General features: G+C 42.0%; 1 protein-coding gene across 1 annotated transcript; it reads right to left on the bottom strand.

The window, feature by feature from the left end:
• Positions 1–303: 303 nt before the first annotated feature.
• On the bottom strand, positions 304–1674 carry LOC120905684. The gene is made up of 3 exons (XM_040316689.1): positions 1631–1674; positions 834–941; positions 304–759 (listed from the first exon to the last, which is right to left on the bottom strand). Exons 1-3 carry the CDS (start codon positions 1672–1674, stop codon positions 420–422), a joined length of 492 nt encoding a protein of 163 aa, XP_040172623.1. The 3' UTR covers positions 304–419.
• Positions 1675–24381: the final 22707 nt, after the last annotated feature.

Genomic DNA, 24381 nt, shown 5'->3' with positions numbered 1-24381 from the left:
GTTGCTGCTGCTGACGCTGCTGCAGTCGTGGAGGGAGCTGCTGCTGCTGCTGCTGCCGTTCTCGTTCTCACCGCCTCAGCTGCTGTTGGCGCTTCCGGTCCGTCTCCCGGTTACCGCCGTGCCCCGACGACTGTTGGAGGGTTGCATTCGCTGCAGTCTGCAGCTCGAGCACCGAACGAGTGAACGTAAGCAGCAACTCGTTCTCGCGACGAAGTGCCGCGTTTTCCTCGCGGCAAAGTCGCAGCTCCTCCAACGTCGTCATTAGACGTACCAAAGCTGCTGATGTAATTTAATCGGGTTCGACGTGGCTGTCAGCACTGCAAGGTGAAGAATGCTTTACCAAACCCGCCGTTGATGGGCAACATTCCTCGCCAGAGATTAGCCGTATCTCAAAGGGCTTTCACACATACAGGACTGGACTATTTCGGACCGATACATGTGGTAGTGGGTCGACGCTCGGAAAAGCGCTGGGGAGCGCTGTTCACCTGTCTCACGACTCGTGCTATACATATCGAACTGGCCCATTCGCTAACTACTGCTTCTTGTATCCTAGCAATCCGTCGATTCATCGCTAGAAGAGGTTCACCGCAAGAAATTGTTAGTGACAGGGGCACTAACTTCATTGGTGCCGCACGAGAGCTCAACGATGCCCTGAAGGAAGTAGATGGGGTTGCACTGCAGTCGAGATTCAGCTCACCCGAGCTGAAGTAGAGTTTCAATCCGCCGGCCGCACCGCACTTTGGTGGATGTTGGGAGCGCCTGGTACAATCAGTGAAAAAGATTTTATGTAATTTTAATTTACCACGTTTACCAACAGATGAAATACTACTAACCACGATGACGGAGATTGAGATGATGGTAAACTCCCGGCCGCTGACCTACATACCGCTCGATGATGACTTGGACTTTCCCATAACCCCGAACCACCTACTGCTAAGCAGCTCGGACGGAAGAAAAACTACAGCGTTCTTCGATGACTCCCCGGCATCGATTAAATCGTCTTGGAGCGACACACAAAGGAATGCGGACCTTTTCTCGAAGAGGTGGATCGCGGATTATCTTCCTACGCTTACCCGCAGATCGAAATGGCTTCATCCGGCACCGCGCATCAAGGTAGATGATGTTGTAGAGATTGTGAACGGAAATTTGCCGAGGATCAGCTGGCCGATGGGGAGAGTTTTAAGCGTAGTTTGTGCAAGGGATGGGCATGTCAGAAGAGCGACAGTGCAGACGATAAACGGGATTTTGGAGCGTCCGGCGACAAAAATTGCGGTTCTAGATGCAGGCGAAAAGGTTAAGTCGAGTGATGAGTCTAGCAAAGAACAACAAGGGAGACCGCATGGGATTAATGACAGCAGTGGGGAACAGAGCGAGCAGAAACAAACGTCATAGGAGTGTAGCACCCAGGGGCGCTAAACTGATGGGGAGAATGTTGTGACAGCAGCGTTTGTTATGGTTCTGGGGAACACCACAAATGTAGAGAGGAAACCGTTGTAGAGTTCCACTGCTCGCCAGGAGAAAACTCCATCGCAATTGAATCGCGATGGCGGGAGGTCTTCTTCTTCTATTTGGCGTAACGTCCTACGCGGACATGCCGGCCTATATAGGCTTTCGAGACTTAATTCATTACCACGTAGGCTGATCGTCATTCCTTGCTACGGAGGGACGGCCCATTCTGAGCTTGAACCCATGATGGGCATGTTATTGAGTTGTTCGAGTTGACGACTGTACCACGGGACCGCTCCCGATGGCGGGAGGTGATGAGAGGATAAAAGGGCCGGAGGACGGACTCCCGGCCTCTTTTCGCGCCAGTTACTCGGAGATTAAAAAAAACTAATTTTGTGATTTTTCACCACTAAGAAATATCCACGAAATTTTCTTTTAAGTACCTTTACCTTCCTTTCCCTTCTTTCCCTCCTTTCCCTCCTTTCCATCCTTTCCCTCTTTTCCTTTCTTTCTCTCCTGGCTTAAGCTGCTGCTCCGAAAGACACTTTCGTGTGCGTGACAAATGGTGGCTCCAGAGAGGACGCATCAACCAACGGATCGGCAAGTAGTAAAAAAAATCGGGAAATAAAATCCAGAAGTTTGTAACAAGCCTGTAGAGGCGTGAATAGACCCCACAGCAACCCAAACCAGGTTGTGATAGTGAAACAACGGCGACGGACGATGATCCGGCTTAGCCGATCTACGACAGCCAGCCCAGGAAGAAGGATCACGCACCAAGTTGCCAACGAAGCAAAACCCGAGGAGCGCCTCGGCGGTGAGTGAGTGCAAAAGAACTGCAAGTGCAACGATACTGCCAACGTATAAGGCAAATGCTGAAACAGTGAAAAAGTGACCAATACGTGTGTGCGGCAAGTATCGGACGTTAAATCCGACAAAAGGTGATAGCGAAACACGTATGCCGCAAGTTAATTATTCCTTTTGGCATGTGCTTATGAAATGCGACGTAGGAAGAGTTAAAAATATTGATGAAAAATAATTGTGACGAGTGTACCAATCGTGTGTATGACCACCGACCCACCGCTAAGAAGACATCATTCCGGTTGAGGCAAACATCGTTCCCGGTTTGAGGGCAACCGGCACGCACAACAGAGAACGTCGTACTTGATCCTGAGAAGACCACCAAGTAGCAGTGAAGACATCGCTCCCGATCCAGCCGTCCCTGGCCAGCCGAATAAGAGTTGACCCTGCTGAAGCGGATTTGAACCACGGTGAGTTCAAGATGGAGTTTAACTTTAAAAAGAATTCGAATGGGCACTGCAAATTGTGCACGAACCCAGATGAGACAGGGTAATTGAAAACTTGTATTTATTGCAAGTTTAAAGAAAGGCAACATAATATGTTTCATAAAAGAAATCAGGGAGAAGGGCAACCTACAAACAAGATAAATTTCCATCAACAAAAGAATAATCTGTTCTAACAGATCGTGCCCATCACTCTGCACCATAATGATAGAAAATTCGAAACATATGCATTCATGGATCCTGGCGCTTCAACTAGTCTTATTTTGGAAAGTGTCCAAAAAGAACTAAACGTACACGGACCGAAAAGACCACTAACTCTCTCCTGGACGTACGGAAGCATTCAAAAAGAGACAGAAAGTAGGATAGTTCCCATAACAGTAGAGGAAACTAACAAAAGAAAATTCCAAGTTAAAGGTCTCAGGCGTGTAAGGGAACTTAACCTTCCTGTCCAAACCATAGATGCTCCGTGTTTGCAAATAAATTTTAAACATTGGCGAGGCCTACCATGTTACTAGGCCTTCCACATTCGTATCTTTTCCATGGTGCAAACTATCGAGAAGGTAGACCAAACAAACCAATTGTCCATGAAACGAGGCTTGGTAGGGTCATTTTTGGGGGAACGAATACGCCAAATGTCATAGAGAACTCATTTGTGATGACAAAGACTACGAAGAAGAAAACAAGAACATGGTACAAATATTGCACGGTTTCTTTTCTTCAGAAGAATTTTGAGTTGAACCTACTCCAACCCGTGCCTCTGAAGACCACAAAAAAGCGTTAAAGAAACGTTATGAAAGACACGCTTAAAAACACTGGCGACGGATACAAAATTGGTTTAGTATGTCCTAAATTGCCAGATAGTTACGGACAAGCGCTTACGCGGTCAAAAAGTCAAGAAAAGGTAATGGAAAGGGATCCAAACTTAAAATCATGGTATCATAAAGAAATAAACGCATACGTTCAAAAGGTATATGCTCGTAAAGCGACATCGATGCACAAAGGGCAACGGCCATACAAACGCCGGGATGAAAATCAATTCCTCGTGCTATTGCAGTTTTTCTTCATTCAATGCCATTGTTCTTACCACACAGAGCAATCCTATGCTAAAATCGTCAAGACAGCGAAAAACCTTAATAATTATCGCTGACATTATTACATTATTGTTTAGTACTTAGAAGCATCAACCATTATTGGAAAGAATTAAAACAAAGGCAGAGTAAGTTCTTTACTGAAAACGATTTTTTAAGTATTACGCGCTAAAAAAGCCAAATTTTTCAAGGTTAGTTGTGAAAGGAGCTGATTCCTATCTTACGACCATTTTTAAACTATTTTTTCTCTGTTCAGCTTTGTTTCTTATGCCTGTTTGTTTCACCCGTTTATGACAGGTAGTTGCATACTGGTATACCGTACAACAACACATGTCCAAATTACTCGCGCTATTTTCAAGAAAAAGTTCAATAATTTTCGGGGTCGCGGATGGTCGCAGCTTATTTCAACGTCAAAACGTAGGAAAAATGTTGATATTTAAAATGATATGCGACTCACGAGTGAAATCGAGTCGAATCATAAAAAAATTCACCCTCCAAAATGAAAATTTCCAAAAATTCGACAGTGATGTTTGGTTTTCAATTATTTACGAACTTTAAAAACATGTTTTTGCAAAATATTCAGACATAACATCAAAACATGACAAAAAACCCTTCCAACGACACATTAATTTTCAAAATTTAACCATTATATACTAAAACTAGCTGGCCCGACCAACTGAGTTATTCCGAAAAAAACTAAAATATTCCATTAGGGTAAATGTACCTATAGTGGTGGTAGTACCAATAGTGGTGGTATTGCACTAAAATGCGGTTCATACGGCAAATTACAAGTAATTTAGTTATTTACGTTAGTGTGAAATGTTCTTTAGCCTTTTACAAAGGTTTTAAAAGTTAAATGGGGCCATTCCGTAACTTAGTGACCGAAAAATCCTTTATTTTGTGAAATGTGTCAACATTTTTCCAAAATCCATAGGATTTCATAACTAAACTCATTTTTCTGTTAACGTTCTAAATGACCACATAACCACGCAATTACTAGTTTTTCAACATAACTGTTAAGAAATGTTATTGTTTTACTAAAATTATTTGCCTGTTGACCATATTTATGTATTTTTATGTGTTTTTTACCATAGTGCCATTATAGGCACACAAAACAGGAATGTTCCTATTGTGGTTATAGTTATCAAATCAATAAAAACAGGTCGTTTTAGATTTTTTCGAGGATATTTTTGACATGTCGTACTGTTTTCACTAAAATAAGCAACAGAAATGAGTTTTATGTAGGTAATTTACCAAAAACAGGCCAAAATTCGCTTATATGGCTGAATGAAAAATTGACTTCAAATCAAGCACACTCTTTCGGGTGTAGGTTGACGACAGGTGTAATGCAGTTCTTTAGTCAATAGTTTCATCGATCAAATTTATACATTTTTTTACGATCAAATTACGTAAGAAACCAATATTATGGCAGTAATCCATGCTATTCATACGAAAACAGCTTCGAAACTAAGTTTCATTGATATTATACACCGTTTTTTATACATGTTTGTTTACCACCACTATAGGAACACAATAAGACGACTATAGGAACCATACCACCATTATAGGTACAACGAAGCATTCACAAAAATATGTATTTTTTCGTAAATTTGATGTATTTCATGGTAAAAATGGTTGTGATTGCGTAGATAAAACATATTCCAATTGGAATGTGTTAAAATATTCAGAAATTGTCCTTCCTGACACCTTAAATCGATGAAAACACATCGGCACCACTACAAATTGCACCACTATTGGTACATTTACCCTATTGCTTTTTTACTTGGGATAGTAATATCGTGCCCGTATCCCCTCAGGATCCGATCATCGAGTGTAAACCGCCAGGCACCTCACACCAAGTGTTAAAGTGCATAACACAACAACAATCCTGCTCTTTGTATGGTAGTTAGAAAATCATTATTAAATAAAGTTTAGTGTAACATCTGAACAATTTTTAAATCTTAAAACCTATTCTCATACCATCATAAGGTGTGTGCTTCGTTGTTTCGTTAAAAATGATCCAGCCGTTTCGGAGTTTGCTCGCAACAAACACCGTGACACGAGATGTTTATACATGTAGAAGCAGAAGATAGAAGAAGAAGAAGAAGAAGAAGATGAAGATATGATGGTTTATGTTCGGTTGAAAAGTAGCTCAAATTTGGGACAAAAAACTTCATCCGGACTCTAAAATTGTCACAACATTTATGATAAGCATGGGGTTAATGCACTTTAAGTGGCTTATGTTTGGCATTATTTGTGCCCCCGAAATTTTAAGGCGAATAATGGCAAACATGCTTGATGCCATTGAAGGGGTCATAGTTTATATCGACGATATCGTTGTTTCGGGTCGCACTAAAGAAGAACATGACTGCAGATTGCAGCAAATTCTCATAGTACTGGAAAACAATAATGCCATGTTAAACAAGAGTAAATGCGTGTTTGGAGTGGAAAAACTGGAAATACTTGGATTCGAAGTAAGCACCCAAGGCATCAGTCCGTCTGAAAAGAAAGTGGAGGCGATTAAAAATTTTCGTACCCCCTCATCAAAAGAAAAAGTACATAGTTTTAACTTGTTGGTCACTTCATTCCAAACCTATCATCTAGAACAGAACCACTAAGAAAGTTTATTCGTGATGAAGTAACAGTATTCGGTGAAGAACAGATGAGAATTTTAAATGATTTACGACTCGAGCTTTGTAATAATGTAAAATAACTGGGATTCTTTGACCCTAAAAACTCTATAGCCTTATACGTGGATGCATCGCCTGTTGGCGTTGGGGTGGTTTTAACCCAAAATGATCGGCACACGAATAAAGCAAGAATTATCAGCTTCGCTTCCAAAGGCCTATCTCCAGTTGAACGTGTACACCCGTAAACACAGCGCGAAGCACTCGCATTTGTGTGGGCTGTAGAAAAATGGTACTTATATCACTTCGGAAATAAATTCAAAATCTTCACGGATCAAAAAACCCTAGAGTTTATAAGAACCCCTAGAGAAGCATCGTGATGGACGACGAGCATGTTGAAGAGCAGAGGGCTGGGTTCTCCGCTTGCAACCTTATGATTTTGAAATACATTCCTGGGTCAACAAATATATCGGATACATTGTCTCGTCTGGTATCTGAGCCATTTGAGCTATGAACCAAACCATTTGAGGAAAATGCGGAACATTTTCTCTTTGCGATAAATCCAGGACAATGGAAATCACAATGAACGAAATAAAAAAGGAGACTGTCAATGACCAAACACTTACGACAGTAATTGAAGCATTGAAGTCAAAACAATGATCCCCGGAGTTATTTAGATACGAACCATTTGAAAAGGAGCTTTCGGCAATTGATGGCGTTGTGGTGAGAGAAGATCGCATAGTACTTCCTTCCTTCCTTCCTTTTTGGCTCAACAACCGATGTCGGTCAAGGCCTGCCTGTACCCACTTGCGGGCTTGGCTTTCAGTGACTATTTGATTTCCCCCCATAGCAGGATAGTCAGTCCTACGTATGGCGGCGCGGTCTATTTGGGGATTGAACCCATGACGGGCATGTTGTTAAGTCGTACGAGTTGACGACTGTACTACGAGACCGGCCAATAGGCGCATAGTACTACTGTTGTCAAAACAGCCTTGACAGCCAGATAACCATCACAAGCCGCCCGACAAGACGGATGGAACCAAGCGCTAGATGGCCACCTGCGACGGACCACAGAACCGAACGCTAGAGGGCCGCCACGACACGAATCAAAAGACACGAAGGCAGTAGCGACAAAATAAGCGAAGGAGAGACACGGATTTTTTTAATCGCACGACCAGTACCCTTTAATTAAATAAAAAAAAACTAAACCGGATTAAGGCAAATAAAGTGAGATCAACGCAGTTGTTCAGTTAATTTAATTTGAGTACTTCCATTAAAGAAGCCGAGTCGAAGCCTTTAAGTCGTTTTTTTGAATATTAAAGTCGATTAAGTCGCTTTTTCCACAAATTAAAAAAAAAATCCGTCTTTTACGTTTGAGAGCAAGGACGATCTACGTTCTAAAAGTGCGCGATGGCAAACGCAAGAGAGAGTCTGAGCGCGAGTGAGGTGATATGCGGCACGTGCGGGCTGCAGAAGGAGGACAACGTCGTAGCATGTGACCTCTGTGATATGTGGCACCACTACACGTGCGTAAGTGTATCTAACGCCGTGGAGGAAAAGAGCTGGATTTGCCGCCCGTGTAAGGAGCGGAATGGTGGGGAGGAGGCAGAAATCCCCGCGGCTTCAAGCCCTAGATCGGCAACCCCAATGGCGGCAGTGGCGGGACCGTCCTCAACGCCGCAACATCCACCGGTCTACCCCGTCGCTCCCAGTTCTAGATCTGGTAGCAGAGTGAATAAGACGCGTTTGGATCTGCTGTTGGAGCAGATGGCGGAGGAGGAGGAGATCGAGAGACGGGAATTCGAATCTAAGAGGAGGTTTACGAGGCGCCGGTACGAGATTCTTCTCGCCAACACGGAAGACACGGCATCGCTTCTGGATGAGCTTGCTATCGACGGTGACGATCGAGTTGCAGCATGGGTCAGTGGAGATGCAGCCGAGAGTATGCAGTGTAAAACGATCGAGCCACTTTTCTGGGACTTCGGGCTGGCTATAAAAAACATCTTATCTACGGTGCAAGCTTGTGGTGGCCGACATGGGACCTTTTTTATGATTCCTCCCTCCTGGACGCGTTGGTGAACAAACTACCTGTGGTAGGTTCGGCGCGCACCAGAACCGTGTGCGGTAAGTCGATGCGCGGAATGTGGAGGAATAGTGCAGAACGAGGCGGGGTATCGAGGCGAGAACGTACCGAAGTTGGTTTAATTGCGAATGAATTGTATCATTCGTTCACTCCGTTAGGAAGAGATGGTCAGGTTACACTTATGCAACGGACGGGTGGAACTACGGAACTTTACTTGCGCGATGGATCGGATTCCAGGCGGCGTTTAAACGCTGCGGGAGTATTAACCGATTAAGGTGCAAACTTGCACTTCTTCCGTAGAATGGGTAATGCTGATCGGTCAACCGACTGAACAGCTGATAACCAAACGTGGTTACCAATTGGGCAGAGCCTTCGGCGGCATCTGCTAATGGGGAGAAACACTAAACACGAGTGATCTACGTGTATGAAACTAGTGAACTGTCTCACTGTTTCGAATAAGCTTTATTTATAACGCATTCTTAAACAGCGATGACACAATGTCTTTTTACACTTATTTTATGTTTACGACTAATATTGACCTACTTTCATTATGTGGTTGGTAACCTTCCTGTTTTGAGGTTTGTTCATCAAAATATAAAGTCAATGTCCGGTTGTTTGTTTGTCACTTGGTGTTATTGTTGTGCAATCGTTTTGCAGCCATTCTGAGTTGCGAGGCGCGTTTCATGTTACCGACGCGATATGTTTTTATAAGTTGTCGGTTTGCGCTTCCTATCCTACGGTTTGTGTATGTTAAGCATTTATTGCATGGTAGGTTTTCTATCTCACCTGATTTGATTGCTGGTTAATTTGAATGTGTTTTTAGTTGGATGGTTTTGGTTAGCAACGATTAGGTTGAGGTGGCTTTTTGAGTTGGTTCAACTCTTAATGTTATGTCATCCGGTTTTTGGTTAGTAACGATTGTATAACTGCTTAGGTGGCTCTATAGTTTGGTTGAACTGTTAGCAGTAAATCTGCTACATACCATCGACTATGAAGTACGACTGGGGAGGATACTGCGAAAACTTACCTGCAATTTCATTGTACGATTTCTCGTCCTGGATTAAAGGTATAGTGGGGAAGGCCAGTATGCTGATGCGAGATGACGACGCAGTAACATCGCAAAAAAACGTGTGTAATCAGACAAGGGCAAACCAGCCAAAGGTGCTCCCACCCAAGTGTGTAATATGCTACGGAACGTGCCCGACGATCATACGATGCGAGCGTTTTTTGGGCTTCAACAGCGATGCCCGATGGGACGCCGCTCGATCTACTAATGTATGTTTCTTATGCTTGAAGAAACGTGCAGGGACGTGCAACTACAGAAGGAACTGTCGAGTGGACGGATGCAACCAAAGACATCACCCACTACTCCACCCCGCACAAAGAAATGAGGCCGCCCATACGAACGCTACATACCAATGCAATATACATCAGCTAAGCACCTCTACACTGCTTAGAGTGCTACCAGTGGTTCTCTACGGGCACGCAGGAAGTGTACAGACGTACGCTATGTTCGACGACGGTTCCGAACTGACGCTTATAGAAAAGTCCCTAGCGGACGAGCTGGAATTAGATGGGCCAACGAGTCCTATCTGCCTGCAATGGATTGCAGGAATATCTAACAGAGAGGACGACTCAAAACGTGTCAGTTTCGAGGCGTCTGGCCCCAAACAACCCAACCGTTTCACCATAAGTGACGCCCGTACCGTCTCCAACCTATCCATCCGGTCCCAAACGTTGAACCTGATCGAATTAGGAAAAAGATACCCACACCTAAATGGAGTAGACATGGAGTCATACGCCCATGCACACCCTCTGCTAATTGGTCTGGATAACGCGAGCCTAGGTTTTGCAACGAAAAGCCTAGAAGGGGGATATAGCGAGCCGGTGGCAGTCAACACAAAACTAGGATGGCTGATCTTCGGAAGCTGTAAGGAATCGCAAAAGGCAGACATTGCAGCGGACTGCTATCAGGTGAGCCGATGCAAATGCGAAGACACGCTGCAAGAACTACACAACGCCGTAAAACAATACTTCTCAATTGATAGCCTTGGCATTTTTAGAGGAAGTCTCATACAACCGGAGGAAGAGCAAAGAGCAGCTCACCATCACCCGGAAGGACGGAGGGCGATACGAAGCAGGGCTGCTGTGGAAGTACGATGGAGTCACGCTACCCGACAGCGAAGGTATGGCCAGAAAACGCTGGAACTGTCTCAAACTGAAACTGGCGCGCGACCCTGAACACAACGCTGTTAAAAAGAAGCTTAAAGAATACACGAAAAGAGGCTACATTAGAAAACTTAGCAAAAGTGAGTTGATGTCTTCTTACTCTCGTATATAGTACCTACCCGTTTTCCCCGTATTTAACCAAAACAAGCCTGGAAAGTTGAGATTAGTGTGGGACGCAGCAGCTAAAAGAAAGGGTGTATCACTAAACTCCATGCTGCTAAAGGGCCTCCATGCCCAGATCAGATCACCTGTCTTCTATCTGTACTTAGGGGGCGTCTATAGGGGGGGGAGGGGGTTCCCTGTAGCGTTACGGTTTGTTACATAGGGGAGAGGGGGGGTTCACATTCTGTTACGTAACGTAATACAATCCTATCACTGGTCACTGACAAATGATCGCCCACCTGGGTAAGTTTTGCACTTTTATTTCTTTATATCTTTTGATAGGGAATACGAACTTGACATTTATAAAATACCAAAACAGAGGTTTTACAGAAAATTGCCATAAAAAAATCCACCGTGTAATACAGGTTTAAGAGCCGTGTGTCTCAGGTAAAGACTGTAGTTTTCAATCTTACCGTCAACAAAATTCAAACAGTTACATGTCATTCTACGCTAAACGCATTGACCCTTATATTATTGTTGGTAAACAACAGTCGTGCGGTGCTGTCAATCAGGATTAGTTGGATAATTCGGCTGCCTCGATCATCCAGACCACCCGGCCAATGTAATCGAAACAGATAGTGTTCCCATCATAAACATTACTGAACAATTGAAGCCAATCTGGCAAGATGTCTAAAAATGCTCAACATATATATTATGCGTTTCTTTAATTATAAATTTTTTATCTAACTTTCCCTTCATTAATTAAACATTAACTTTAATTAAACATTAATTAGAACAACTCTGCATACTTTATAAAAGCAATCAAATAAAAAAATATAAACCCATATTTTTTTGTATTTGTTGATGCAAAACCAAATTAAGGGGGGGGGGTGTTCGATCATGCGTTACGTAATTTTGGAAGGGGGGTCTCCTCCAACGTTACGTTTTGTTAGGATAGGGGGGGAGGGGGTCGAAAAATCCCAATTTCAGCGTTACGTAATTTATGGGCGGCCCCTTATACGATTCAGGGTGTAATATGTTTGATGACTGTTACGGTCGTCATGTGGTATGTTTTGAGATAGTCCCGGTATGTTCGATTTTGGGACGGTTGCCATGTAGTAACTTTGAACTCGCGTTGGTCAGGGTGGCCTTCGTCATCGTTTGCCGAATTAAGTAGAACTGAGGTGGATACTGCTTCGAAGCGTACGTTCGACACTTGATCGTCCAGGCGATCATAGAAACCTTTAGGAGGTTTCCCTTACTGGAAACGTTGGAGTTTAGAGACCTTACCTTGGGCAGGGGGACATATCTAAACTCTTTAAATGAGAACTCGATAGATGTAGGATGGGAATAGTCCTATCCTGACAGTCCGAACGACTCTGATTTGCCATGATCGGAGTTGGTTTTATTTATACTCAAATGAAGTTAAGGGTTTCTCACATTTGGTTCCGGGTTGTATGTTGGAAAGTTATTGTTTTCACTAAGCTAGTTACGTTTGTCTTTTGTTGACAAGAACGGTGGTTCTTGTCACTAAGTTCCTGTTTTGAGTTTAATGATTCTACCGTTCCTGCTTTGGGTTATAAAGCATAAACTGTTCCTGCTTATGTTGTACGTTTCGGTTGGTTCTGTTAAGTGTGTCACAATTGTTTTTATATGAACGGTGTGGCCTGAGCTCTTCCGGGTGTGTATGGTATGATCTGATTTACTGAATGTGTTATAATGAATGTGTTACAATGGTGTGACTTGGCTTTCCAAAGTGTGTTACTATGTGTCTATGGCTGATAGTGTGTATTACAATATGTTCTGTATAGCAGATATGCTACAAGGGAACATAAGATAGCAGTGTGTGGTGACATCCGTGAGATGTTTCACCAATTATTGGTCAAGAAGGACGACCAACAATACCAACGTTTTTTCTGACAACAAGGAGAATTGGAATACGACCCCGAAGTGTACGTAATGCAGGTGATGACTTTCGGAGCGTGCTGCTCGCCAAGTATAGCCCAATACGTAAAAAATCATAATGCAGAGCAATACATGTCACAACAGCCCGAAGCAGTCAACGCTATTATTCAACAGCACTACGTAGACGACATGCTGCTCAGTGCAGAAACCGAAGCAGCAGCCATAAATACAGCGACAAAGGTAGCAGAGATCCACGCAGCAGCCGGCTTCAAAATGAGAAATTGGATCCCTAATTCAGCTACAGTCAGAAGGTCACTCCTAGGCTCATCGGCCCCCGAAGAAAAAAACCTAGACATCGGAGAAACCCAGACAAAGAAGGTACTCGGAATGTGGTGGGACGTTAAAAATGACTGCTTTACGTTCCGTATATCCGGCAAACTTAAGGAGCTAACTATGCCACAAGAAAAGGGTCCAACAAAGCGACAACTACTACGAGTACAAATGACCATTTTTGACCCACTCGGATTCATAGCCCATTTCGTCATGCGCCTGAAGGTAATAATTCAGTAGCTGTGGCGATCGTCGATAGGTTGGGACGACAGTATCCCTCCCCAACAGGAGGAAAAGTGGCTAAAATGGACACAAGATTTGCCCGAGATAGCTGGCCTAAAAATACCGCGCTGTTTCAGAAACCAAACAGGAACAGACGCTGAAATAGAGCTCCACACGTTTGTAGACGCAAGCGAGATGGGCTTCGCGGCAGTCTGCTACCTTCGTTTCGAAGATAAATGTATCATAGAATGTAGCATAGTGAGTGCAAAGACGAAGGTAGCACCGATCAGCTTCCTATCAATCCCTAAGTCGGAACTGCAGGCAGCTGTAATTGGCGTTCGACTTGCCGAGACAGTACAAAGGTCTGTGAGCTTTACTATCCACAGGAGGATGTTCTGGACCGACTCCGAGGACGTACTCAACTGGCTATCATCCGATCATAGGAAATACCACCAATTTGTAGCGTTTCGAGTTAGCGAAATCCTACAATCCTCAGATATTTCCGAGAGGAGATGGGTACCATCCAAGGACAACATCGCCGATGATGGCACGAAATGGACGAAGGATGCGCTCGAATCGTCCAGTAGATGGTTCAATGGACCACCGTTCCTAAAAAAGACGAAGACGGACTGGCCATCGACGCCACCTCCAACGAAAACAGCCACAGAACTACGCGCACATTTTCTCCTACACAGCACAGATCCAGGAGAAGTAATAGATGCCAAACGATTCTCAAAGTGGTCATCTCTAGTACGACACGTAGCCTTTGTGTGTCGATTCATCCGGAATCTAAAAAGAAAGATAGCAAAAAGGCCGATGCAATTAGACACGCTATCCGGAGAGGAACTGGAAAAAGCAGAGGGACACTGTTTAAGACATGCACAACAAACCGAATTCCAAAAGGAACTGTCTCTCTTAAAAAACCAACACGCACAAGGCAGTAAACCCACAGCAGAGTTAAAGGAGAGTAGCATTTCAACGATGAATCCATTCATGGACGAACAGAGAATTCTTAGATCACGCAGCAGAATTCAGACCTGTGAATTCACAAACTATGATCCATAAAACCCAATAATTCTCCCCAAGCGAAGTCCAATCACTAATCTCCTCCTATTACACTACCACGAACAATACAATCACCAGTGCCATGAAACAGCACTAAACGAAATACGCCAGCGCTTCAGGATTCCCAAGCTAAAGGCACTGTATCGCAGTGCGCGCTCAATGCCAAGCATGCAAAAATCAAAACGCAAAACCCCTCGAACCTATGATGGCATCGCTACCCAAGGCTCGACTCGCCGGATACACTCGCCCTTTCACTCATATGGGTATCGACTACTTCGGATCGATACTCGTAACGGTCGGCAGACGGGTCGAAAAACGTTGGGGGGTTCTAGCTACCTGCCTCACTACGCGAGCAATCCACGTAGAACTAGCGGCGTCACTTTCTACTGACTCATCTATAATAGCCATTCGAAACATTTGGGCCAGAAGGGGAACACCAGCCGCTATCTATAGCAATCGAGGCACGAATTTCCAAGGAGCCAGCAAGATCGTACACGAGCATAAGGACAAACCAGACTATGCGGGTATCGAACAAGGATTAACTACCCCAGGTATTACATGGATCTTCAATACACCATCCGCACCACACATGGGCGGCGCATGGGAGCGGCTGATACAAAGCGTGAAAAAGAACCTTACAGTAGCTCTAAAAGAGAAGAGACCAAGTCATGAAACCCTTGCAAACGCTCTTACCGAAATCGAAAATGTAGTGAATTCGCGGCCGTTAACAGCAGTCCCACTGGATGACGACGAATCCCCGGTGCTGACACCAAACCACTTCCTGGTGGGCTCCAGCAATGATATCAGATCATGGATCCCACTAGACGCCACACCGGGCGCTGTGAGAAGAAACTGGGTAGCGTCTCAGCAAATTACCGATATGTTCTGGAAAAGGTGGGTTCATGATTATCTTCCACAGATTACCCGTCCGGCAAAATGAGTGTATTTTTTGAGTGATTTGAGTGACGCTGTCGAAATACAGTGTCTCTTCGACGAATGAGTTACACCCTCGCGCGAGCCCTCCCCCTCCCGACCCGTAACGCACGGTGCGTTCTGCAGTTCTCAATGTGTTTGTGTTCTTTCGAGCCATGCTACGAACACATGTAAAGATAGTTGTTTCTTTCGTTTCTCGTTTTCTTTCATGCATAGACACGATCGCAAATGCGCACTTATTCTAACAACAAACACAAACACGGTCATTTTTTATTTCAGTAAACACTTTATTGAAACATAAAGTACACTTTCACAACACATTCACAATCTATCATACTCACGAATGACGTCATACTGCAAAGTACCGGGTCGAGCCAGGCTGCGGGAAACTTGTCGACAATCTGCGTTGACTCTGTTCAGCAAATTCTTACCTGTGGATCCACGCACTGCATGTGCGTCTGTACACACTGTTCACTTCACACTTTATCAAAACACACCGGCGCACGAGACTTATAACGAAATGCGCATCAACGCACAAACACTGCGCGCGGGACTTAGAACGAAACGCGCACAACCATCTCCGGCAAAGCGTCGCGCTGTACTGGTGGTTTTGTACGCGTAGGAGGGGGGGGGACATACGGAGCGATGGTTCGTTGCTGTAGTGTAAGCGAGACAACACGATGTGACGAGCAGATCCAAGTTGGTGAGCTCGCTGAAAGAAGACACACACATTCACAGACGGCTCGTCAAAGCACGGTATTTGTATTGGTGTTAGTGAAGCGCGCGTGTAAAACAGAATGCGAACTCTCATCGCAGCGCGCTTCTCCGTGCTTCCTCAAGCTTCCTCATACCCCTCGGCCTGAATCACTCAAAATTTGGGGTCTCATTGTTTGCGTGGTACTCAACGGCCGAAGTGGAACCAACCCACCAAACCTTTGGAAATCGACGACATAGTCGTTATTGCCGACGAGCAACTCCCCCGCAACAGCTGGTCAAAGGGACGAATCATCGGGGTGCGAAAAGCAACAGACGGACAGGTGCGGTCAGTGACAGTGGAAACAATGCACGGTATATTCGAACGCCCTTCGGTGAAAATAGCGGTGTTAGATGTGCGTAAACCTAAAGGAACATCGGATAGCGGTTAGTGAATAAGCAAACTAATCGAACGCACCGCGACACAAAGCTGTTTTTACTTTCTGATTGTAGACAACGTGTACCACGTTTTGTGTACTGGGGAGGGAGTGTTGTCAAAACAGCCTTGACAGCCAGACAACCATCACAAGCCGCCCGACAAGACGGATGGAACCAAGCGCTAGATGGCCACCTGCGACGGACCACAGAACCGAACGCTAGAGGGCCGCCACGACACGAATCAAAAGACACGAAGGCAGTAGCGACAAAATAAGCGAAGGAGAGACACGGATTTTTTTAATCGAACGACCAGTACCCTTTAATTAAATAAAGAAAAAAACTAAGCCGGATTAAGGCAAATAAAGCGAGATCAACGCAGTTGTTCAGTTAATTTAATTTGAGTACTTCCATTAAAGAAGCCGAGTCGAAGCCTTTAAGTCGTTTTTTTGAATATTAAAGTCGATTAAGTCGCTTTTTCCACAACTACCATTAAAGTTGCGCAAGAGAGCATTAACCATTGCGCACCGGGGACATCCTGGAATTGTAGCGATGCGAAGGAACTTTAGAGAAAATATTTGGAGGCCATGTATGGATTGAGATGTTACAGACGCAGTCCAAGAGTGTGTTGGCTGCACGGCTGTTAGAAAAGAACACCCTCCGGAGCCGATGAAACGTAAAGAGATGCCTGAACGCGCATGGCAAGAAATTGGCATCTCTGCAAAAGAATGCGCCACCATTCTAGTCATAGTTGACTATTATAGTCGGTTTATAAAAGTACTAGAAATGAAAAATACAAACGCAACCAAAAAGTCCAAGCTCTGGAAATGGTTTTTCGCGAACAGACTTATTCCAAATCCATCAGCTCTGACAATGGCCCACCATTTGCGAGCGAAGAGTTTGCCGACTACTGTAAGAGCAAAAACATCAAACACATACGCACCATTCCCTATTGGCCCGAAATGAATGACTTGGTTGAGAGGCAAAACCAGGGGATTTAAAGAGTTTTGCGGATTGTAAAGTCCACTGAAACTGGTTGGCGAAAAGCTGTGAAGGATTATGTGTATATATACAATACTACACCGCATTCACTCACTGAGAAAGCACCGTTGGAACTATTAAAGATTTCCTACCATCTCTGAGAACAAATCGACATTGCCACCGCGATGAAGAAGTAAAAGATAAAGATGCAATCAAAAAGATGCATCAAATATTAACGTTGGGGATTTCGTTATGTTAACCTAAGTTCAAACTCCAAAAATTTACTGTTTTAGAAAGAAGGGAAACGATACCATCGTTGCTAATGAAAAAGGAGTACGGTATCGACATTCAATAACGCATCTACGGAAATTCCCATCCCAATTTGAAAACGATATTCCATCATCGAACATTCCCAGACCTCAACAAGATAACCCAAAAATTATCTTGTTGAGGTCTGGGAATGTTGCGCCATTGTAGCCATTGACATCCGACAAACCAAAACCCCTAGCACCAAAGCGAGAACAAAAATTTTAATCATGTTTTGAAGCATCCAGTAAAACGACTGGTAAGAAATAAGAAGTTACCTCTCAGATATCGGCAGTAATAAATGTATGTGTATTTCAATTTCAAACACGGTCTTAGCAGTAATAATGAGAATACAACGAAAGAAAAAAAGCGTATTTTTGCAAAGAACTAAAAAAAAATTAAATGAATTAATGACATATCCTTTGCCATGTTTAGTTTTTTCTATTTCTTTCTCTATTTTTTGTTTTTGTTTTGGAGAAGAAGAAGGTCGTACAGTTCGCTATGTTTCACATCGGTAGAGTTTTGATTGGTGTGTCGCGTCTTCGAGCGTATTGGACGGTGGTTGTCAAAAGTAACCAGATTGACAATGCCAAGAACAGGAAATTAAGGGGACGCCATTCGAATGCCGGCAAGTAACTAAGGTGGAGTGAATTAGAAATCAAGAGAACCCAATGGAAAACTTTTAACATTTTGAATACAATAAATAATGTTGCACCCTCTTGGAAAAAAGTGCGACAGTGCAAGCGGCATGGAAGAAGAATTACCCTAATTTTTTTGATAGCAATGGACCACCAGACATTAATCAGGAGCCTTTATTAACTGTGTTGAATGAATGTCTTTCTTTGGCACATTTTCTTCAAATTGAAGTTAACTTTGGGGAAATGAAGGAGCTCGTTAATTGCGCGGGAGAGCCTTTATCTAATGAAGAGAATATAAAAATGCAATCCCTAGAAATACTCGAAGAGTACTTAGAGGACGATAACGAGGGTATGGAAGAGTAAAACAAATGTTTCTAAACAAAGGGTTTAGCTGAAGCATTCAGCAATTTGGAATTGGCATTATTTACCATCGAAGCGAGCATCCGTTCTTCAAATTTAGGAAGGCAAAAAAATGTACAAAACAATAACGAATTTGTGATCGAATAAATTTCGAATGTGATGGAATAAAATGGACTTAATAAATTGGAGAACATAAATTAGTGTTTCATTTTTTATATTTTTTTAACGGTATTATTACATATTTGATCTCTCAATACTACCCAGGCTGCAAATGACAGCTGAAAATACGTCTTTCGGCGGATTACTATTTCTGAGAAATGAGTATACCCATGTGGTGATTTGTAGTGGTATGTTTACTGATATCATTTTTTCAATTAGAGTTTTAATTGTAACTTTGTTGAATGCTTTTTCTAGATCTATAAATATTGCATTGCAAATTCTGTCCTGTATTTGGTTGTGTTTGAATTGGTAGTAAAAAGGTTTATGCATTGGTTTATCGTGTCTTTATTTCTGAAGCCCAGGGAGTTTGCAGGCAATATATTTTCTCTGTAATGTCTCTGTAATTTTTTTGAGTTTTAATAATAGTACAGAATTTAAAAATTTTATTAGGGTTCGTAATAATGCTATGTTTGAGCTAGTCTCATGGTGCAGTCGTCAACTCGCACTACTTAACAACATACCTGTCATGGGTTCTAGCCCCAAATAGACCGTGCCGCCATACGTAGGACTGACTATCCTGCTATGGGGGGTAATCTAAAAAAGTCACTGAAAGCCAACCCCACAAGTGGGTACTGGCGTGCCTTGACCGATATCAGCTGTTGAGCCAAAAAGAAGAAGAAGAATAAGAATAATTTGGACTATTTGTCTGTCGTTAAATATTGGCGAGTCAAGTTTATGATGACCACTATACTTCCGCTTTCTAAAATGGCTATCGGATCTTTTTGGTGCGCTACAATCAAGGAAAGTTGTTTTTCCTTGCATTTTGACACCTTTAGTAGTGCATTTTGTTAAGGTCTGTCGTCATGTAGTTAAAAGTAAGAGGTGGACGAATGCACGCGAATAATTTAACATGTAGCATATCTACTATACACAACTTATTATAATACACACTATCAGCTATAGACACATTGTAACACACTTTGGAAAGCCAAACCACACCATTGTAAAACATTCATTATAACACATTCAGCAAATCAGATCATACCATAGCAACGCAACCGGAAGAGTTCAGGCCGTCCATTTAAACAAATAACAGATGTGACACACATATCAAAAACAACCGAAACGCACAACATAAGCAGGAACAGCATGTAACCCAAAGCAGGAACAGTATATGCATTAAACCCAAAACAGGAACTTAGTGACAAGAACCATCGTTCTTGTCAACAAAAGACAAACGTAACTAGCTTAGTGAAAACAATAACTTTCCAACATACAACCCGGAACCAAATGTGAGAAACCCTTAACTTCTTTTGAGTATAAATAAAACCAACTTCGATCATGGCAAGTCAGATTCGTTCGGACTGTCAGGATAGGACTATGCCCATCCTACATCTATCGAGTTCTCATTTAAAGAGTTTAGATATGTTCCCCTGCCCAAGGTAAGGCCTCTAACCTCCAACGTTTCCAGTAAGGGAAACCTCCTAAAGGTTTCTATGATCGCCTGGACGACCAATTGTCGAAAAGTCCGCTCGAACAAAGTATGATTCTTCATCGATACATGTCAGTAAAAACTGACCTACCGCGACGGTACTCGAAGTACAGTTGTACGATCATCGCATGACATGGCTACCGTGACTATCGTCCGAACTCATTACATGGCGACCGTGACCTCAATCTGCAATCGACAGGCAGATGTGTAAGCAAATTATTTCAAGTAAAATGTGATACGTACAACGGTAACGTAAAGCGTAAGTGTCGTGTGACGAACCAAAAGTATTGTGACCATATCCGGCATTCGACGGAAAGTGAAAAAAAAGTGTCAAATGTGCATTTTTTTATTACGGAACATTCATCAACGCAGCTGCCGCAAGTAACCCATATATAAACAAAAACAATAATGATTAAAGAACAGCTACAAGCAAGTCCCGTACCGGCCAGAATGAAAAATAAAAACATTTAGTGCAGTCTAAGTGCGTAATGAATGTTTAATTGATGCACAAACATTAACCGTACACAGTGTTGTGAGAACCTACCTAAATGTGTAAAAACGTATTAACGCTCATGCGATCGGTTTACGTAGTAGAGTAACCTTGAAATGGGAAACTATAGAAAAAAAGCTAACTTTTAACAACAACCCAAGTTGAGCACAGTACAATATAGCAATCTATACGATTCTTGGAGCAAGTGATATGGAATGATAAAGTGCAGTGCAAAACAAGCTGTGGTCAGCGTGATTGAATGGAACAACCGTTCCCAACGTGGAAGACCAAAAGTCAAGGCGAGCCCACTGCCCAATATGGATTGGCACGCAAGAATGGACAAGTGTCCCAACTCCGACAGAACATCGAGCGACGACTGATGACATCGCAGAACTTCACATCCAACACCGAGTATGTACCTAGCACCGATTAAACACCAAGCACCGGTAACGAGCGTAGCATTAGCAACAGCAACAACAACAAATACATGCTATGTATTTAAAGAAGGTACCGTAAATTTGAAATATTACTAATGAGGCTGTATAAATTGGCAAGAGCAGCATAAAAAACAGGTTAGGAATGTATCCCCCTTGCATGTTAGATACAGATAATTATCCACAAAAATGACAAAAGCAAATTTGAACAAAAACGCGAAGGCAAGCCAAACATTAGAGTTTGCGCTGCATCAGACATGCCCAAATGCAAAGAAACGCAAAAGAATCAAGTTATTACTATCAATGATAGCATATTAAAATATTATACCCAGTAAATAATTAAAGAAGTAAGAAACAATTATATTTTCGATACTGATTTTTTTTGAGCATCAAGTTTAAAAAAAAAGATAAATACAAACACTACAGAACATTTTCTATAACCTATATGTCCAGCACAAATCAAACAAAATAACATTTTTTATTAAACTATATAATCTCAAACAATTTAACGGAATTGAAATACATTAAAACGCGAATAATGGCACAGCTCAATTTGGAAGACGCTTTGGCTCTTATACCCATGAATAATGGCTCAAACGAGCAACTTAACTCATTTATAAGATCGATACAATTTGCCAAAAAAATGTTTCCAGCACATCAGGAATCAATACTAGTTGAATTTATTTATACCAGATTAACAGGAAAAGCTGAATCAGGAATAATTTCAAATGTATCAACAGTAGCAGAAATTGTGGAAGATATAAGATCAAGATGCGAGAAAAAGATAGAACTAGGAAATATAATATCCGATATGAAAGCACTAAAGACAAAGAATACAAAAATCCTATGCAATGAGATAGAAGAGCTTACTGAAAAATTAAAAATTTTATATATACAAAAAAATATACCAGCCGATGTTGCAAACGAATTGGTAGTTAGAAAAGGAGTGGAAACTCTGATTGATAAAATTACAAATATAGACTCAAGAACAGCCCTAACAGTAGGAAAATTTGAAACAATATACGAAGTGACTAGAATAGTAAATGAATGTGAATCTAGGCACAACATCGCACAGATACATCATTTCCAAGGATCAAATAACTATAACAGAAATAACAACAGGGAGTTTCATCATAAAGACACCCTAACTAATTATTAAATTTGTCCAAATTTTAATCAATCAATAACAACGCAAACAACATCCAACAACTACAGTTATAGAAATAATAACAACTTCAGTTTCTATAAACGCCACCATCAGTTAAGCATTTGTAGTAGTCAGAGTCAAGTTAACCAAGGATATGATAATCACGAATTCAACTATAATACTAGTAGTCAGAACAAATCCAATAAAATGAAATGTTATTATATTAGAACAGAACAGAACAGAAACTATGAACAGTTTAATAATAATAATCAACTCCATACAGATCATATTTACCACCAAAATGATGAAGATTATAGAAATACTATTGAAATGAAAGACCATGCTAAGAAGTATTATAAAAAGATTAACAGCAAAGCAAACTATAATGACAGAAAATATGAAGATAAATCAAAAAGAAGAAATGCATCAAATAATGAAACAAATAATGATATGAAAAGATCAAGAGAATACTATGAAAGAATAATTAAAGAAAATAATAACTTAACAAAAGAATTTGAAAATGATTATAACAATGATTATAAACATGAAAACAAACAACATATTCAAATGATTACAACAAGTGATGACAATGAGAAAAATATGGTTGAAGAACAAGTAACCGAGAGTTCATTACTGCTAGACAACATGGAAATAAATGATGAAATTAATTGCAACGACAATCATGCAACTGAGCCAAAACATTTGAAGAAAAGAAAGAGTAACATCAAATCAAAGAAAAAGTATATAAATGAATCAAACAATGAATTATATTGCCACGATAATAAGGCTAAAAATAATAATTATTCTACATTATGTGAAGAATATGTAAAAGAACCAAGAAATAATGTTACTTATGACAAGATTCCAAACGAGCTCAAAGAAAAATTTGATGATGTTATTACTATGCTAAAAGTCATAAGATCTATAAAAGCAGAAAACTGTAGGAATGAACCCAACAAAGGAATTTTATTTTATTTTATTTTATTTTATTAATTGCTCGGCCACGTTGGGTTACAGCAATAGTGCTTACTGACTATAGTGTACAATTATTCACGAAGGAGTTGGAAGGAGTTTATGGTACGGAAAAGGAGCGAAGACGGGATCGGTAGACAGGATAGGGTATGTTGAAATCGAACAGATCAGAAGTACTATTAAAAGACGACATAGCTCTTACAAAAGGCTCATTGCGAGCAAAACGTGTACGACATATAGGTAACTGGAGACGATAACGATAACGATAACGATTACGATAACGTAAGGTGCGACAAGGTGCATACAAATGTAAGCGCGACAGAAGTGAAGGAGTATCAATCGTATTGAGCAATATGCCAGCGACGAAAGAAGCCTGAGCGACCGAGAGGCGGTGCTCCAACTTGGCAAGGCCTAATAGAGTGCATCTATCGTCATACGAAGGAAGCGGAATAGAGTGATGACCCAGCGACCTACGAAATACGATCCTTGTAAAACGTCTCTGGATCCTCTCAATCCTTTGGAGCAGAGATAGTTGGACAGGAGACCAGATGACACAGGCATATTCCAGTACGGAACGGACCCAACAACAATAAAGGGACTTAAGACAAAAAGGATCACGAATTTCAGTGGACATGCGACAAATATAACCAAGACTTTTGTTGGCCTTGTTGATGACATAGTCCGTGTGCTCCTTGAAAGAAAGACTCGGGTCAAAGAAGACGCCAAGATCCTTAGACAAGGACGCACGGGGAATAGGGGCATCACAGACACTATAAGCATGAGTTATACTTGTAGAAGATCGGAAGAAAGACAAGACAGAACATTTTTCAGGACACAGGACTAAACCGTTAGAAGCACATCATGTAGAGAATTTACAGAGCCAGGATTGAAGGACTAGACAATCAGCTGTAGAAGATACAAGAAGAAAAATTTTAACGTCATC

The sequence above is a fragment of the Anopheles arabiensis genome, chromosome X (assembly GCF_016920715.1).
Source record: "Anopheles arabiensis isolate DONGOLA chromosome X, AaraD3, whole genome shotgun sequence".
Classification (NCBI taxonomy): domain Eukaryota; kingdom Metazoa; phylum Arthropoda; class Insecta; order Diptera; family Culicidae; genus Anopheles; species Anopheles arabiensis.
This window is presented reverse-complemented; position numbering and strand designations above follow the sequence as displayed.

Coding starts and splice junctions, on each gene's coding strand:
- LOC120905684 (XM_040316689.1), bottom strand. CDS start 1,674: ATGGGCCGTCCCTCCGTAGCAAGGAATGACGATCAGCCTACGTG. Junction 942..1,630: donor AATGACGATCAGCCTACGTG/GTAATGAATTAA, acceptor CTTCCGTCCGAG/CTGCTTAGCAGTAGGTGGTT. Junction 760..833: donor TCTCAATCTCCGTCATCGTG/GTTAGTAGTATT, acceptor TGATTGTACCAG/GCGCTCCCAACATCCACCAA.